Source organism: Neoarius graeffei, chromosome 20, assembly GCF_027579695.1.
Source record: "Neoarius graeffei isolate fNeoGra1 chromosome 20, fNeoGra1.pri, whole genome shotgun sequence".
NCBI lineage: Eukaryota > Metazoa > Chordata > Actinopteri > Siluriformes > Ariidae > Neoarius > Neoarius graeffei.
The window spans coordinates 66,086,559-66,104,014 of record NC_083588.1 but is presented as its reverse complement, the minus strand read 5'-3'; the positions used below and the strand labels follow the sequence as shown (position 1 = coordinate 66,104,014).

General features: G+C 47.2%; 1 protein-coding gene across 3 annotated transcripts in view; it reads left to right on the top strand.

Moving 5' to 3' along the window:
• smg1 (SMG1 nonsense mediated mRNA decay associated PI3K related kinase) overlaps positions 1–17,456 on the top strand; it is a 73,553-nt gene that overhangs the window by 45,010 nt on the left and 11,087 nt on the right. For all 3 annotated transcript variants that reach the window (XM_060902292.1, XM_060902291.1, XM_060902290.1), the window contains exons 37-51: positions 968–1,188; positions 1,319–1,473; positions 1,850–2,072; positions 2,199–2,445; positions 2,547–2,776; positions 3,240–3,488; positions 3,678–3,816; positions 3,899–4,008; positions 4,109–4,327; positions 5,748–5,941; positions 6,239–6,411; positions 6,545–6,824; positions 12,019–12,291; positions 12,548–12,782; positions 12,903–13,129. In XM_060902292.1, the coding sequence (XP_060758275.1) occupies positions 968–1,188; positions 1,319–1,473; positions 1,850–2,072; positions 2,199–2,445; positions 2,547–2,776; positions 3,240–3,488; positions 3,678–3,816; positions 3,899–4,008; positions 4,109–4,327; positions 5,748–5,941; positions 6,239–6,411; positions 6,545–6,824; positions 12,019–12,291; positions 12,548–12,782; positions 12,903–13,129 (3,175 nt within the window). The remainder of the gene's footprint in view (positions 1–967; positions 1,189–1,318; positions 1,474–1,849; positions 2,073–2,198; positions 2,446–2,546; positions 2,777–3,239; positions 3,489–3,677; positions 3,817–3,898; positions 4,009–4,108; positions 4,328–5,747; positions 5,942–6,238; positions 6,412–6,544; positions 6,825–12,018; positions 12,292–12,547; positions 12,783–12,902; positions 13,130–17,456) is intronic.

Here is a 17,456-nt window from a genome sequence, read left to right as displayed (position 1 = left end):
GCATGTATAACTCTCCCACTTATTGCTCATTTCATAGGGGGAATTGCTGGCCTGTGCCGCGCGGGAGCGTCTGCCCACATTTTTTAGGCTGAGATGAACTTATAGTTTTTGATTTTAAAAAAAATTTCCAATATGTAATGCCCATTGTACATGCCTGTTCTTTAATTCAAAATCACCATCTCGATCTTCAGATTGGCCGTATGGTATCTGTATTACATTACACAACATCCTGTCCAGATAAAACCTCGTTAGTCCACACAACAGTTGAAAGGGAAGTGATGAGTGATGTTGAATGTTGCCTGCTTAATATGCAAGAGCTCCTGCTACCATGATAACATCAGAAGAAAGCTGAAGAGATTTATATGATAGAACTTCTTTCTGGTTTGCACTTCAGTTTAAAGGATTAGAGTATTCAAAGACATGAATAGCAAAAATGCAGAAATACTGTAGAGCTCGTTTATATTAAAAGGTGCATTGATTGATTTAAAAAAAATCAATGTAAATTGATTTTTGATAATGTAAATTGTAAAATGTAAATCAATGTAAATTGATAAAAACAAGTCTCTTGTACCATATTAATTGTTTTTACCTGGTAGTCCACCAAAAAGGGGAATTTATTTCCAAGTAAATTGCAACTCTTTGCTGATAAAATTAATGGTTTTGGGGTTAAAAAAAAAAAAGCCAAAAATCATTAGCTTCTGCCCCTGGGCCCCACTTGGTGCCTGTGGCCCCTAAACCCCCGGCTTTTTTCAGACTTTTTTCATTCTCATCCCTGAATAGGTTTTTTTTTTTGAAGGGGGTGCCAATAATTCTCTGCCAATAAACTGGGATTTTTTTTTTCCTCTCCTCCTCCAACCCCCCCCCCCCCCCCCCCCCCCCCCCCTTTTAGTATGGTAGTATGGTAAGTCAGCAAATGTTTGTAATATTTTGTAGGCCTGATTTGTTTGTTTGTGTGTGGGGGGGGCAGGTACAAAGCTGCCCTCAGCTCTGCCCACTCTGTTGGGGAACATGCCGGGCGAGGCTCTGTGTGTGGGGGAGAGCGAGGGTGGTAGTCCCCCTGCGTCTCAGGAGAGTGGCCGAGGAGACGAGCTGGGACTTTGTTCCATCGAGGACCAGGCCATGATGCAGGACTGCTACAGCAAGATCGTGGACACGCTGTCTGCAGCTAACCCCACCATGGTCCAGCAGGTACGGCGCCGACTCTCACACTGCCCTGGAGAAATTTAAGTTACGCTGTTGATGCTTACATCAGTGTGGGTGGGGCTAACCTTGAGTGAACATTGTGTAAGGGGGCCGTTGTGTGTGTGTGTGTGTGTAGGTGCAAATGCTGGTTGGGGAGCTGCGCAGGGTCACTGTGCTGTGGGATGAGTTGTGGTTGGGTGTCCTGCAGCAGCAGCACATGCACGTCCTGCGCAGGATCCAGCAGCTCGAGGACGAAGTCAAGAGAGTCCAAAACAACAACACGCTGCGCAAGTAAGGGCTCTGATCACACCGTGTTACCCAAGCCATCACATAATATTTTACTCATAGGTGTTAAAATTAATAAAATGTAATTGTCCCCCTGAGCTTTCAAGTGCATGCTGATGTAAGTATAAATTTTAATGAGTTGTTCACTGATAATTTTTCTGTAAACAAACTTTTCTAAAAAATATTATAAAATTATTTTGAAGTCCAGTCCACATCAACAGGGAGTTATGCCAGTCCAGTAGATGGCGATATGTCATAACCGGTTAACTCAAGAATAACATTTAGAGAAAGGGAGAGTTGAGGTGCAAAAAAAATGTCTCTAAAAAAGGATGATGAACATAACTGTGTGGAGGTGATGTTCCTCTGACTCGTGATGTTTCAGGGAGGAGAAGGTGGCCATCATGAGGGAGAAACACTCAGCCCTGATGCGGCCCGTAGTCTTTGCTCTGGATCACGTGCGCAGCATCACTGCTGCTGCTGCGGAGACACCTCACGAGACATGGTTCCAGGAGACGTATGGAGACGCCATTCACAACGCTCTGGAACGACTGAGGAACCCGCAGAACCCGGCCAACCCTGCCAACAGCTGGGTTCCGTTCAAACAGGTCAGACCCCCCCCCCCAATTGTTTCTGGTCTTCGTGTTTATTTCTTCCTTTTTGTCTGACAATGTTTAGATTTATATGCTAGAAAAAGAAAACTGTGTTCTCTGCTCCTCCTTGTCCTGTACCAGATCATGTTGAGTCTGCAGCAGCGAGCTCAGAAGCGAGCGAGTTATCTCCTGCGTTTGGAAGAGATCAGTCCTCGTCTGGGCTCCATGACACACACTGAGATGGCTCTTCCCGGAGAGGTGTCTGCCACCGACGCCGTCACCATCCACAATGTCGGCAGCACCATCACCATCCTGCCCACCAAGACCAAGCCCAAAAAACTCTACTTCCTTGGTTCTGATGGCAAAAACTACCCGTACCTCTTTAAAGGTCAGGAGAGATCTTGTACTGTGCGCGTGCGTTCTCTCTCTCTCTCTCTCTCTCTCTCTCTCTATTGCATCTGTCTTTTAAACTGCATCTCTCTCTCACAGGTTTGGAGGATTTGCATTTAGATGAGAGGATCATGCAGTTCTTGTCCATAGTTAACACAATGTTTACTAAAGTAAACCAGCAGGAGTCTCCACGTTTCCATGCCCGTCACTACTCTGTCACGCCCCTCGGTACTCGCTCAGGTCTCATCCAGTGGGTGGACGGAGCCACGCCTCTGTTCGGCCTCTACAAACGCTGGCAGCAGCGCGAGGCTGTGCTCCAGGCTCAGAAGGTCAGTCCCTCTGGCTCCTGTAGCGTTACTGTCCTCCAACACGTTTCCTTTTATACTCCAGACTGTATCAGGGTGCGTCGTCAACCTGAAACGGTGTAATGATTAATTTAACGTAAAAAGGATTTGTGGCAATGAAGTAAAACGATGGATTTGTGTGTTTGAGCTGTTTTACTAATCTGCTGAGCTTCTTTAACACACAGAAACAGTCAGGTATCACACGCCTATATTTTTTTCTAAACCGCCCTTCTGTTTTGGGTTAATTAGGTTTATTAACAAATTATTAAATGTACTTCTGTAGACAAATATGGAGCAGGTTTTTTTGTTTTTTGTTTTTTCCTAAACTGTAGTAATACTACAGTATCGATGAATGAATTATTTTCAGAGCTTAAGGTTTTTTTTGTTTTTTTTGTTTTTTTCCCCTCCCCCAAAAAATGATTGTCTGATCATTTTTTTGGAACTTTAGGCTCAGGACTCGTTCCAGCAGCCACAGAACCTGCCCATGGTTCCGCGCCCCAGCGAGCTGTACTACAGTAAGATTGGACCGGCTCTGAAAGCAGTGGGACTCAGCCTGGACGTGTCGCGCCGTGATTGGCCTCTCAGCGTCATGAGGGATGTGCTACGGGAGCTGATGGAGGCCACGCCCCCTAACCTGCTGGCGAAAGAGCTGTGGTGCTCGTGTACCACGCCCAGCGAGTGGTGGAGGGTCACTCAGGTGAGCATTAACTCCTTAACTCTTATTTTTCATTCTTTTACTTTTTCCTTTGTTCATGTATTCCTCTTGCGCTTTGTTCTGTCTCTTATTTTAATTTTTTTTTCTATTTTTTTCTTTTATTTCTTTTCCTCTTTCTTTTTTCCTCTGTCTGTCGGTCTCCTTTCTTTTTTCGGTCCCTCTGCCCTGCAGTCGTATGCCAGGTCCACTGCTGTGATGTCAATGGTGGGTTACATCATCGGTTTAGGAGACCGTCACTTGGACAACGTGCTGATCGACATGACGACCGGTGAAGTGGTGCATATTGACTACAACGTCTGCTTTGAGAAAGGTTAGTCGCTCACCTGCGCAGGTTATGTTCTGACTCCTGTGGCATTTTTGCCGGACTCATGATGGACTCTGTGTGATAATAGGGAAAAGTCTGAGGGTTCCAGAGAAGGTTCCTTTCCGTATGACGCACAACATTGAGACGGCGTTAGGAGTGACGGGGGTGGAAGGAATCTTCAGGCTCTCCTGTGAACAGGTGAGAGGACGACCTGTTTCACTAGTGTTCTCCAAGATTCGTTTCTATCTGTTCCTGCTCAAATTATCCCTCACTGTCGGTTCCTCCTCGTGTACCTCAGGTGATTCAGATGATGCGTCGGGGTAGAGAGACCCTCCTGACCCTGCTGGAGGCGTTTGTGTATGACCCTCTGGTGGATTGGACGGCGGGCGGAGAGGTGGGCTTTGCCGGGGCAGTGTACGGAGGAGGAGGACAGCAGGCCGAGAACAAGCAGAGCAAGAGGGAGATGGAGAGGGACATCACGCGCAGCCTGTTCTCCTCACGTGTAGCTGAGATCAAGGTGAGATGGAGCTGCTGTCCAAAATGGTGTTTCCGTGGCAACGTGCAAAATGGCTGCACCTGAGGTGTACTGTACACTACATACTTAGGTGGGGGGGTCAAATCTAGAACCATTAAAGGTCATAGGCAACGGTTTTAATTTTATACACATTTGAAACTTTGTTAAACCCTCTGTAATTTTCTTCTGGTCCCAAGAAGTATTGTTAAGTAATAATTAAAATAAGTTAACGTGGATCACGGCGAATTTCTGTTCGGCTATTTTCATGACCACTCAGTGCATGACGTCATTTAAGACAAACAAACTGCTTGAGTGCAGACGTGCGTTCGGGAATTTCCAAAGAAACCCCATGCCTTATTGTTGTGCAGTGAACTGTAACAACGGGACCGGTTCAGGAAGAAGCTTTTACCTTTTACCGAGAGAGGGGAAGAGGCGGAGCGAGTGGGTTGGCTTTTTCCGTAAAGGATAAGAGGCGGAGCGAGTGGGTTGGCGTTTTCCAGAAGAGGCGGAGAGAGCGGGTTGTGCGCGTGAAACAAAATCAAGCAGTCAAAGAAGAAACGGAGCAGCAACACTCAAGCAAAAAGGAGAAGATTGGAGGTAAACATTTTTACTTTTGCTTGTAATTGACAAGTCAAGAATCCTGAGGGATCCTGTACAATCGCTGTGGAAATGAGACAAAGGGATATTTCCTCACTTAGAGTCGGCTATAAATAGTATAATGCCGCGGATGGCAGGCTAATGTGGCCCACCGGCGCGCTGTCCAGTAATAGTTCCCTATATCCACTAGGGAGGCGGTTTAATTATTCTTCAAAAGGGCTCTTGTTTAGTATTACGACGAAAGTAGGAATTTATCGTAACTACCAGGATAAATCGTTTGGGCGCGAGTCTTGTTGAGGTCCGGGGTCACCGCGATCAGAGTCGGCCGAGTCGCTGTCCGATTCCGAGGCCGCGCGGTCAAACCAGTGAGCCACATTCACCGATTGCTTCGCAACGGCCATAGGGTCATACAGATACGGTTTCACCTCTCAGTATTCAATTTGGAGAGTTCCTACTTCAAAATCGCTTTCAGACATTTTACACAACCTCTCACGACCAAAGTCCGTACACGTGTGCTCGGTTCGCAGGTAAACACAGAGCTGCTCCTGGTCTGTTTGGCTTAAATGACATCACAGCGACGGTCCTCTGGCGGTGAAAGTGCACATAAGTGAGATGTAAACAAACCTTCGGAAATTGGGCAAAACAGTATATTTTAACCGTTTTATTCAATTTTAGGGTGCAAATTAGACACCAGGAAGATTGAATTCGCTTTTTGGGTCGTTCTTCTAGATAAAGTTGATCTTCTACGTTTCACCTCCAACCGTTGCCAATGGCCTTTAAGTATTCTGTCTCGCAGTGTAGAACCCTCCATCAATTTGTTTTGCAGGTGAACTGGTTCAAGAACCGTGACGAGATGCAGACGGTGCTGCCGCAGGTGGAGATGGCCGTGGAGGAGTACCTGAGTCTGCAGGAGCAGCTCGCCCAGGTGGATAAGGCGCAGAGCAAGCTGCTGGAGGAGATGGAGTTCCTGGAGGGAGCAGACAGCAGAGTGGACCACCCCATTCACACGCTGGAGCACAGGTCCGCACCACTGCTAGACACTCAACACCTACCATGCACTGCAGGCAAATTAACCGGATTCTGATTGGCCAGAAGGAGCTGAATTAATTTCCATCCTTGTTTCTATAGTCACAGATGATTCACAGAGACTAGTACAGTGTCAGTAAAGTAACAGCTGGCAATTTGCTATAATGTAAGAGGAAGATGATGCTTCAGGGACATGCTGTTATAGGAAAATCAACTTCAGGGTGGTCAGCTCTGCTTAATCATGTAGAAATGTGCAGGTACATGACACTCATGTCCTCTGTGATGTGTTAGATATTCGGAGCACACGCAGCTGCAGTCAAGGCAGAGGACTGTACAGGATGCCATCCAGAGCAAGCTGTCAGATCTGGACCAGTGGATCTCTCAGTACCAGGCGGCGTTTGGGAGTCTGGAGGCCACACAGCTCGCCAGCCTGCTGCAGGAGATCAGCAGCCCCATAGACCTCGGTACCCGCTCCTGTAGTTCTGCAGCTCTCTCCATGATGCATTTCAAGTTGAGGTCTGTGATGAAGCTGCAAGTTGGTGAGATGTTATTTAATAGTGTTTGGGGTTTTGTTTGTTTTCCTTCCCCTGCGTGCAGGTCCACCCAGCTACGTCCCCGCTACAGCGTTTCTGCAGAACGCAGGTCAGGCTCATCTGATCAGCCAGTGTGAGGCTCTGGAGGCGGAGGTGAACGCTCTCCTGCAGCAGCGCCGCTCCATACTGCGTGCCTGCCTCGAGCACCTGCACAGCTATGCCACCGTGGCCCTGCTGTACCCCCGCGCCGTCCTGCACCGCCACAGGGTCTACACCTGGAAGCAGTGGATGGAGGAGCTGGTGTGTGATATGACGGTGGAGCACTGCCAGGCCGTCTATCACCAGTGAGTCGCTTACTACTGAATGACTAAATGCCCTTTTTTTTTGTTTGTGCGTATGTGTCTCTCTCTCACAGATTAATAACGGTGGTAATAACTCATAACGCACTGCTTCTACAATACATGGGGTTTGCACGGATGTGAAATCTCCGCGTTTCCGCGGAAATCCGTGTTTTTCAAATTGCCTTTCCGCGTAAAAAAATCGTTTTCCGCGTTTTCTAAAATTTAAAAATATATATTCGGTAAAGTCTGGCGCGAAACTTTTCCGGATTTTACTAAGCGGAAGTGACGAAAGCTCCTTACAGCAATCTGATCATTATCGCTGTGTGGAGAGGAGTCGCTATTGTACATGCACTGCTACGAGCAGACCTGCCAACCTTTACGCATTTTGCGTAGCAGATACGCATTTAGACATCAAACTACGCTGCTACGATTTAACACTTCAAAATACGCAAAAAGCCATTGATGGCTTTGAGTTCAAAGTAGAGCCCTGCACTCCCGCGGGACCCGACGCAAAGCAGTGCGGCGCGGGGCAAATTTTGAAAGCTCATTTCGGGCGGGAGGGGGAGGTGATAAGCTGCAGTCCCGCTAACTAAAAACGTGTTTAAAATAAAATTTATAAATTATTAATTTATGTCTATCATATATAATTTGTGCTGGATATTTTATTTGGCATTAATAAAAACATTTTAAGATGCCTAAATTTGCGGATGTGGTCTAATCTCGCGTACGTTTCCGATTCCTTTCCACTCTTCCGTGTTTGAGATCTCCGATCGTGGCAGAAGAGCAGAGCTCCTCTAGTGAAGCTCGCAGTGCTTCAGAAGTGCTGCTTTAAAAAGAAAGTGGGAGTGCGAGTGCGCAAAGTGAGAGCTGTCAATCATGAGCGCATGCAGCGCTCAACTTAGAATGTGTCAGCAGAATGTCAGAGTCTAAACAATAAACTTACAATAAACCTAACAATGCCACCTATAAATACACAACATGTAGATCTACATAACGTTATCTGTGCCATCTCACAGCAGTTTGCTTAGCTATTTTTAATCAGGGCAAATAGCCTTATAGCCAAAACTAGTATATGATGCTTTAATTTATGGAGATGCCTTTTGTTTACACGTGATTTCCAAATGAGGGGTATTGCAATTTTATATTAGTCTAAATGAACATCTACACCAAGTTGCAAGCATCAGGGGAAGATTATGGACGCACCAAATTTGGCTTAACGGTCATTTAATGGTGAAATGCCGTTCGCACGGTCAGCCAACTTCGGGTTGTTTCTCTGAATTCCGACAATAAACGAGACCATCCGAACACATCTGCAAACATCGTGGTTTGAACTGTGTTGGTTCAAATCAACTTGGTTCAGACCAAGTTGGTACTACAGCTTTGGGAAACAGTCGTTTTTTGGATGTTAGTTAGTTCAAACTTGCATCGTACCATATTGGTTTAATGCTAACTTGGTTGGTTGTTTGGGAAACGCACCCCTGAACGTGAGCTGTAGATATTTATGCTCAAATCCACTCAAAGTAGGGGGCGGGGCACCATCACGCTGTGTCTTTAAATTATATTAATTTCTTATAGGCCTACTTGTATTTCCTAGAATGTAAATGTGAGGAGTGACCTATAAGCTATGTACAATATTCTTAATATCCACTGTAGATGTTGGTAGGTGTGTTGGGTATCTCTGTAAAGCCTCAGCTGCGCATGGCGCCTGGCAACGCGCACCCTCGCTCCGTGCGCTCGGTGAAGGATCGGTCAGTGGAGAGCTCAGCTAAGCTCAGCATGTTTAATTCCCCAAGCCAATGACAAGAACTTTCGTGAGAAATAACGCGAACGTCTGCATCATGCGGGATTTGGGAGCGGGACAAAATATGGCAGGTGGGAGCGGGACTGAAAATCATCATTCTTTGCGGGAGCGGGACTGAAAATTCTGTCCAGCGCAGACCTCTAGAAAGATCTTTAATATTCCGGTTCAACTGTCTGTGCATTCGCGCACTAGGCAACTCGTCTATGGGTGTAACCGCATTGACCAGCAACCTGTAGAGAAAAGAAGACTTCGACCAATCACAGCGCTAGTTTTAAACTCTTCAAATAGGCCTAGGCTATGAGGCGAAGCGGAGAGCCGAGGAGCCGTCAAAACGAAAGTAACGACATTGATTTTCATCCCTCTCGGTCGATCTTCATACTGTGACTGGTTTTACAAGGGAGGACGGTGCTAAACACCGTTTTGAAGGTAAATGGGCAGGGCAAGGGCATTGTGAATAAAGCAAGGACAACCCACAGTGTTCTGCCTTATCTGAAGGAAATATTTGTTCCAGCTTGTTTTGACATTTGACCCAGGCTTCTCAATCCAAAAAATATTGCATAGCCTAAAGTGAAAATGTAGTAGCTTTACTGACGTTTCCATCCAGTCGACCGATAGACGCGTTAAAATCTTCTGAACTAGGCTACTCGTGCATGTGAGATTCAATGAGCAGCGCACGAAGTGTTTTCACGTAAGTGCATGTAGTGGATGATGTGTGTTTTGTGTATGTGCGTGCCTTGCAGTTAATAATACACATGACGTCAGATGAGGATACTGACAGAGAGAGGTTAGCAAATCTAAAAAGAAGCGAGTCTATGCCCCTCAGAAGTTCCTAACGAAGTATCAAGATCAATGGCCATGCCTCCGCCCCCTAAACTGCCTAATCATGCGTTTTGCACAGTGTGCAATTATGATTTTGACATTAGCCATCAAGGAAATACAGGTAATAATATTGCTAACATAGAAATGCTTGCATTTATATACATAGGCCATTATTTTTTTCCAAATTAGGCCAGGTCAGTGAATATTATAAAGGCTATGTTATTGGATAGGCCAGAGTAGCCTATAATTTATTTTCAGTAAGTTTTTCTGTAAGTGTGGTTATCAGTTTGCATTTACTAAATATTAATATTGAAAAAAATATATTTATATAGGTACTCTGGAATATTCACTTTCGATGTTTAGTGTAGCAAGGAGCAACAGAATCTCTTTTATGGTCAAAACTAAATTTATGAAAAAAGGATTGTGTGTGTGTTTTGCAGACTGCCGGCGTCTGTTTTAAAAGACATAGGCTATAGCCCTTTGGTTTTTCTGTTATCTATACAATATAATGCTAAATGTCAAAAGGGACATAGCATGCTATTTGGGATTCTTTGTTGTTTATAATTCCCAATGTATTTAAGACACAATATGCCAAAGGCAGTACATTTATCCCTTATCTTTAAGTTTAAGGTCTGTATAAAGGACATATTTTTGGGGCACAGTTGCCTTGTGCCAAATGTCTTGGTGAAAGCATTGGAAATATATTCATGCCTTTTCATTAAGAGTTCTTGTTTTCTTCATAGTCTGCTTGTATGTTGAATAACTAGATATGGTGGTGAGTGGGAACTCTGTGCTTAGTAATACATTGTTCACATGCTCCCTCATTACAATCAATACTGATCAGCAAATGTGCCTGACCTCACGCCGTGCTGCGCTGCACCGCCACGATAAGTTGCTACTCAAAATTTTTTTCCAAGGTTGGCAGGTATGTACGAGTATGAATGAAAATGGCGGCGTTGTCTGTGAAGTCCGATGTCACAAAAATAGATTCTGGCATTGAAAATAAGTGGCGTTGGGACTGGTTAGAGCGCAAAGCTCCCGATGGAAGTGTTTTTAGTTTGGTTTTTGAAAAACTCAACAAGAAAGGAATCGCACGTTGCAAATTGTGTTGCTGTGAACTGAACTACGGACGGCGTGGATTTGTGACTCTCAGTGGACACGTGAAAAGCGAAAAACACAGGAGTCGAGTTGAGATTCAGAAGACTAACTATGCATTGCCAGGTAGGCATCAATAATAATAATAATAATGTTTTATCCTACGTATTAAAAACATTACCTTCACTGTTACTTTTTGAATGAAATTTTTAGTTCTCTGAAAATAATGTGATAATTCCAATCTAATTTATCACTAGCACATTTAATATTTACAGATACATTTGAACAATGATTAGGTTTAATCTGAAATTATATTGCAAGTATAAACTTCACAGAAAGTGTGGAATTTTATTTAGCCATTAATTTTTCAGGTGTTAGGTCTGATTGAAGAGAGTAAGTACATGTACTATGAACTGGTGGCAGGGTTTAAATTTTATTGCTAGTTATGTAAGGCCACATAAAATTATATTCTTGTTCCTCATAGTCATTACAGCCCGAACCAAAAAAAATTGACCCACCATAAACACTTTTTTTTTTTACACTGGTAATTTAGCGTCATGCCTCTGAAACCAGAGTCTGCTCCAACCATTCCAATTTTTCGTGTTTTATCCCCCACATAGCAGAAAAATAAAACAAAACAAAATAAAAATAAAATAAGCCCGTCCTACCCATTTTGAGGAAAAATAGTGATGAGAAACAAGAAATTATTTTCATATGGCCTAACATGACATTTGTAGTGGTGGTAGTTTGGTATCAATGGTAACATTTTTCAGACTTAAGGCCAGACACGGCACCCCAAACCTGAAACATGACACTTTTTTCTCATTTTCAAAATTTTTTTGTAAAGTTCTGAAACATGTATCACTAAAGCACCATGAAATTTGACCAAAACATTTTTTAAACTGAAATGTGCTAATTTAGAAATTTTACATTTTATGTGCTTAAAGTGTCACCATTTTAAGTCCTTTTTACAAAAATTTGTGGGGGAGACCCCCCAGACCCCCACCAATGGGAGGGCACACCCTCCCATACCCTCCCCATGACAACTTCGGGGTCGTCTGTTGAGCCTAAAAATTTTCCTCTTTTTTTAAAATTTGTCACTCACATCCCTGGGTTTGTTGTGGGTAGTTTGGTTAACAAACTGCAAACAAAAGTTGTTTCTTTAAAAAAGCTAGCTGTGGAAAGTTTTTACACAAAAAATAAAACCTGAAAGTTATGAAATTAGAAAAAAATTGGCAATTACTAAAGTATAAAGAAGAGCTTGATAAATTATGATAAATATTTAAAATTTTGTAGTGGGGGGGGGGACTATTTTTGTCGACAGTAATTCTGTAAATTTTATGTATAGTTTTAGATTCAGTATGGAGTTTAATAGTTAATGTATTAGTATCGTATATTCTTCAGATCATTTATGCAGAGCTGAAGTTCATCCACTTTTCACTGGTAGTAACAACCCTGACCTTGTTGTACCGCTGCATCCAGTTACGAGATGCAGTTTGCCCCCCAGCCGCCGGCCACCACGTGTCAGTTCCTCTCGAGTGTGGAGATGGCACTGCAGCATCATGCGGCGGAGACTAACACGCGCCTCCTGCGTCAGGTGGAGAGGCTGAAGGCAGAGGGAGCGAGCGTACCTGTGTGTGAGGAGCAGCTGCAAGAGATTGAGCGCTGCATCAAGGTCTTCCTGCACGAGGATGCCGAGCTCGCCTCCTTCAGCCTGGCTGGGATCATCATCTCCGCTCTCTGCACGCTTACCAGGTCTCTCACCTCACACACTCCGACCTAGAGAGTCTGATTAGATGTTATACTTTAACATCAAATGCCAACAATCTCTTTTATTTAAATAGTTGCTTTTTGCTGTATTTTTATTTTAAATCAGTAACAGGGTTCTTTATGGTCAAGTTGCTCTCCAATGCTCGTGGCTGAATTCTAAAAGGCTCTTCCACAGAAGAAGGAAAACCTCCACTTCATGGATTTTGATCCTGGTTTGTTTTTTCCCCCCTCGTTTCTACAGGCGTAACCTGGTGATGGAGGGTGCGGCGGCGAGCGCAGGAGAGCAGCTAGTGGAGCTGACGTCCCGGGATGGAGCCTGGTTTCTGGAGGAGCTTTGCAGCATGAGCGGAAATGTCACGTGTCTAGTGCAGCTGTTGAAAGAGTGCCAGCTGCAGTCCCACGACCTGGACGTCCTCAGCCCTGAGGACACCTCTCACGCAGTCTACCTGGCCAACGGAGTCTACACTTGCCTACAGGTGAGCATCTGACACATGATTTGCAGCTGCACTACGGCCAGAGACGCTGTTGTAGAAGATGAATCAACACTGCCACCTTTTGAATCAATCCAGAATTCAACAGTGCCGTTGCCTTTGCAGGAGCTGAACACCAACTTCCGTCAGATCATCTTCCCCGAGGCCCTGCGCTGCATGCTGAAGGGAGAGAGCACTCTGGAGAGCATGCTGTCTGAGCTGGACTCTCTGATAGAGCAGTGTGCAGACGGCGTGTCCCTGCAGGGCCTGGGGGAGGCGCTGCAGGCTCACCTCCGCAACACCGCCATGGGGCTGGACGAGGATGCGGATGCACATTATCTCGAGGTCACCAGGTGAAGGCAGTGATTTAAAGTGAAGTCGGGTTAGGATGGAGAGGAGGTCTTGTTTAAATCGGTGTTTTTATGAGGGATCTGGTACTGAGCAGTACAATAAACCAGGAATTCACCAATCACCTGTTAGATGGGTGAGGTGAAGGTGGGGCAAAAAACTGAGTGCAGAAGATGAAAGAAAGAAAGCACAACTTGTGAAATTTCCTCTCTGCATTTAACCCATCTGAAGCAGTGAACACACACACGTGAGCAATGGGCAGCCATGCTAACAGCGCCCGGGGAGCAGTTGGGAGTTCGGTGCCTCGCTCAAGGGCACCTCAGCCCGGGGCCGTCCCATATTAACCTAACCGCATGTCTTTGGACTGTGGGGGAAACCGGAGCACCCGGAGGAAACCCACAGGGAGAACATGCAAACTCCACACAGAAAGGCCCTCGCCGGCCGCTGGGTTCAAACCCAGAACCTTCTTGCTGTGAGGCGACCGTGCTAACCACTACGCCACTCTGCCGCCCAGTAATGCAAGACAAAGCATGTAGGAACTTTTTTTGGTCAATTTTTAGGGTATTTAAAGAGATCAAATCCCAACATATTGATGTTTTTCATGGGTTTTGTTTTACCTGCTCGGGCTTGTGACCCTTATCTGAAGCTTAACACCTGAAAAGAAGGCTTTAAGCTCTGCCCACTTCACACAATTTACTTTTTTTTTCTTGATGTATCGATCAATTTGTCGTAATGTATTAAACCTTATGTCATGCTGATTTAGAACAGAAGTAACATATTTGTTTTTCCTTAGAATGAAATTTTATTTTTTCATATTCAGCACCGAGAATGTTAAGTAAGCTGCATTTATGAAATTCCTTCCTGTCCTGAATTAGAAAGCTGTTTCACAGCACATTGTGTTTTCTTGAGTAACATTTAGTTCTATTTCGTTTCTACTGACCGCCAGAGGCGGTGCTTTCAGCACATGGATATCCATCACACGAACGTGCAGGTCGAGTAATAGTAACAACAAAGTCACGTGTGACCTGGGTGACGTCACCCCGTGACCCCGGCATAAAAGACCGGTAAACCCAGGAAGTGACCTCTTACATCTTCTCGCGTTTGCAGGTTGCGAGTTGGATTGAAATTTGGACAAAGCGCTGTGGTAGTTTCGTTACCCGTAGGGTTGGGGCTGTGCTTACGCATCCTCCAAGAAACTGCGCTAAGTCCACCAACTCTTTTCTTCTTGTCGTTATATTCGTATTGATTTATTACTCCGTAAGCTGAGCGCTCTCGCTCGGTGGAGTTAGCTGATTAGCCCTCCGGGGCGGTGTCCTCACCGCTGGAGGCCGGCTTGTTTTCGCTTCAGGTAAGCGGGTTTCATTTATTTAAATTAAAGCGGCGTTCCTCTCGCCGCTGTTTATCAGTTCTGCGGCGCTCGGCGCCTATCCTTGTTAATATTATTAACCACCTTGTTTTCTGTAGCCTCGCCGCCGGCCTGTTCACAGGCCGGCTGTCTTGTGTGTTGTATTCGTATTGATTTATTACTCCGTTAAGCTGAGCGCTCTCGCTCGGTGGAGTTAGCTGATTAGTCCTCCGGGGCAGTGTCCTCACCGCTGGAGGCCGGCTTGTCTTCATTCAGGTAAGCGGTTTCATTCATTTAATTTAAAGCGGTGTTTCTCGCCGCTGTTTATCAGTTCTGTGGCGCCGCACTGCGCCTATCTTTGTTAATATTATTAACCGCCTTATTTTATGTAGCCTTGTCTCCGGCCTGCTCACAGGCCGGCGGTCTTGTGTGTTGTATTCGTATTGTTACTCCGTTAAGCTGAGCGCTCTCGCTCGGTGGAGTTAGCTGATTAGTCCTCCGGGGCGGCGTCCTCACCGCTGGAGGCCGGCTTGTCCTCATTCAGGTAAGCGGTTTTCATTTATTTAATTTAAAGCAGTGTTTCTCGCCGCTGTTATCAGTTCTGTGGCGCACGGCGCCTATCCTTGTTAACATTATCAACCGCTTTGCTTTGTGTAGTCTTGTCTCCGGCCTGCCCACGGGCCGGCTGTCTTGTGTGTTGTATTTGTATTGCGGTTACTCCGTTAAGCTGAGCGCTCTCGCTCGGTGGAGCTAGCTGACTAGCCCTCCGAGGCGTATCCTCGCCGCTGAAGGCCGGCTTGCTTTCGCCCAGGTAAGCGGTTTTCATTCATTTAAATTAAAGCGGTGCTTCTCGCCGCTGTTTATCAGTGCTGTGGCGCACGGTGCCTATCCTTGTTAATATTCCCGACCACGGGTGTGTTCGCCCGGTCGTTTTTCATTACCGCCTGATTGTTTATTTTGGGCTGCTTACTTGGGGTGTTCTCGCCCTATTTTTTAAGTTCCCTTCTGCCAGCCAGGCGTCATGGACCTCTTCTCTCGCTGCGCCAACTGCTGGTCCCCCTCGAACCGGAGGACGGCCACCGCGAGTGCCCCTCATGCCTGGGTATTGATCACCTGCGGCAGGGGCTGACGGACATGGCCTGCGCAGACTGCATGTGCCTGAGCGTGGCTGCGCGGACCGCCAGGCTGGCTCGGCTGGATTCTCCGTCTGACATCCCCCGGGCCTCGGGGGGACAGGACACGGTGTCGGCTGCAGCAGCGGGGCCCAGCAAGCGCCGTGGGCTCCCCCACACGTCTTCGCTTCTAAGGCGAAAAAGAAGCGCTCGGGCGATTTGGCTCAGAAGGTGGAGGTGATGTCCACCGAGCTGGAGGAGATGAAGGCCCTGCTGGCGAATCTTCAGCCTCCGCCACAGGGGGCAGTGTTCCCGCAGCCACCCCTTCTGCCTGGCAGCCCGACTGTTCACCATCACCACCGCTTCTGTCACCGGCCGTTGATACACGCGGCCTGGATGAACTGTCGATCCGGGCTTCGGAGAGCTTTGACTGCGGTGGGTCCGATGGTCACGGCTCCACCTCTCCGGCCGGTTCCCAGGCCACCAGCCATGGCACCGTGGCAGCGTCGGAAGGCGGATGCTCATCCATCCAGCCAACGCTGAGGGCTGCATTGGCCCGTCTGGGGTTGGACACGCCCCGGTGGCCCAGCATCAGAGCGCTTTCTTCAGAGGTCCCACATAGCCTTCCTCGTTGTCTGTTCCGCCCTCGGCCTCATACATCGAGGAGTTACAGAGGTGTTGGGCGGACCCTAGATGCCTTCCCACCTCCCTAGTGACTGCAGGGCCCTGGCGGCAATGCAGGACACCCCTACCTATGGCCTCCTGCAGATGCCCAACATTGAGAAGCGGCTTTCATTCATTTAAATTGAAGCGGTGTTTCTCACCGCTGTTTATCAGTTCTGTGGCGCACAGTGCCTATCCTTGTTAATATTATCAACCGCTTGTTTTGTGTAGCCTTGTCTCCGGCCTGCTCACGGGCCGGCTGTCTTGTGTGTTATATTCGTATTGTTGTTACTCCGTTAAGCTGAGCGCTCTCGCTCGGTGGAGTTAGCTGACTAGCCCTCCGAGGCGTGTCCTCGCTGCTGGAGGCCGGTTTGTTGTCGCTCAGGTAAGCGGTTTTCATTCATTTAAATTAAAGCGGTGTTTCTCACCGCTGTTTATCAGTTCTGTAGCGCACGGCGCCATCCTTGTTAATATTCCCGACCACGGGTGTGTTCGCCCGGTCGTTTATTTTTTATTTCCGCCTGATAGTTTATTTTGGGCTACTTACTTGGAGCGTTCTCGCCCTATTTAAGTTCCCTTCTGCCAGCCAGGTGTCATGGACCCCCAGACGCTGGAGGGGACGAGCGCGGCATCACGGGAGCTGTGTGACGCGGCTCCAGGCCTTTGCCTACTCGTCGCGGGAACTGGGCCGGCTGATGTCGTATCTCACCCTCGGCCGCCAGCAGATATGGCGGGCACAGTCCCCTCTGGCCGAGCCCGACCGGCGTGTGCTGCACTCTCTCCCTGTTGTCCCCGGGGAGCTGTTTGGCGAAGCCACTCAGCAAGCCCTGGATCGGAGTGCCCAGGTCATCTAGGCGTAACAGCAGTTCGCTGGCCCCGCCAGGCCCACCACCATGGCAATGCTGCCCAGTCCTTCAGGGGGCCCACACCGACTCTGTCTCGGCCACGCACCCGCCAGGAGACCAGACGGGTTGATGACTTTCGCCGCCCCACCACCTCCCGGACCCGCGGTGCCGCCCCCTACACCCAGTCCGCTCCTCGTCGCCCCCATGGTGACCGACGGGGGCGCTCTGGACGGCGCTGACATCAGCGCGCCGGCGGTCGGCCGCTTTTCCAGCGAACAGCTCCAAAGCTGGAGAGCGTTGACCCCTGGGTGCTGGTGACCCTCACCGAGGGTTACCGCATCCAGTTCTGCCGCCGTCCACCACGTTT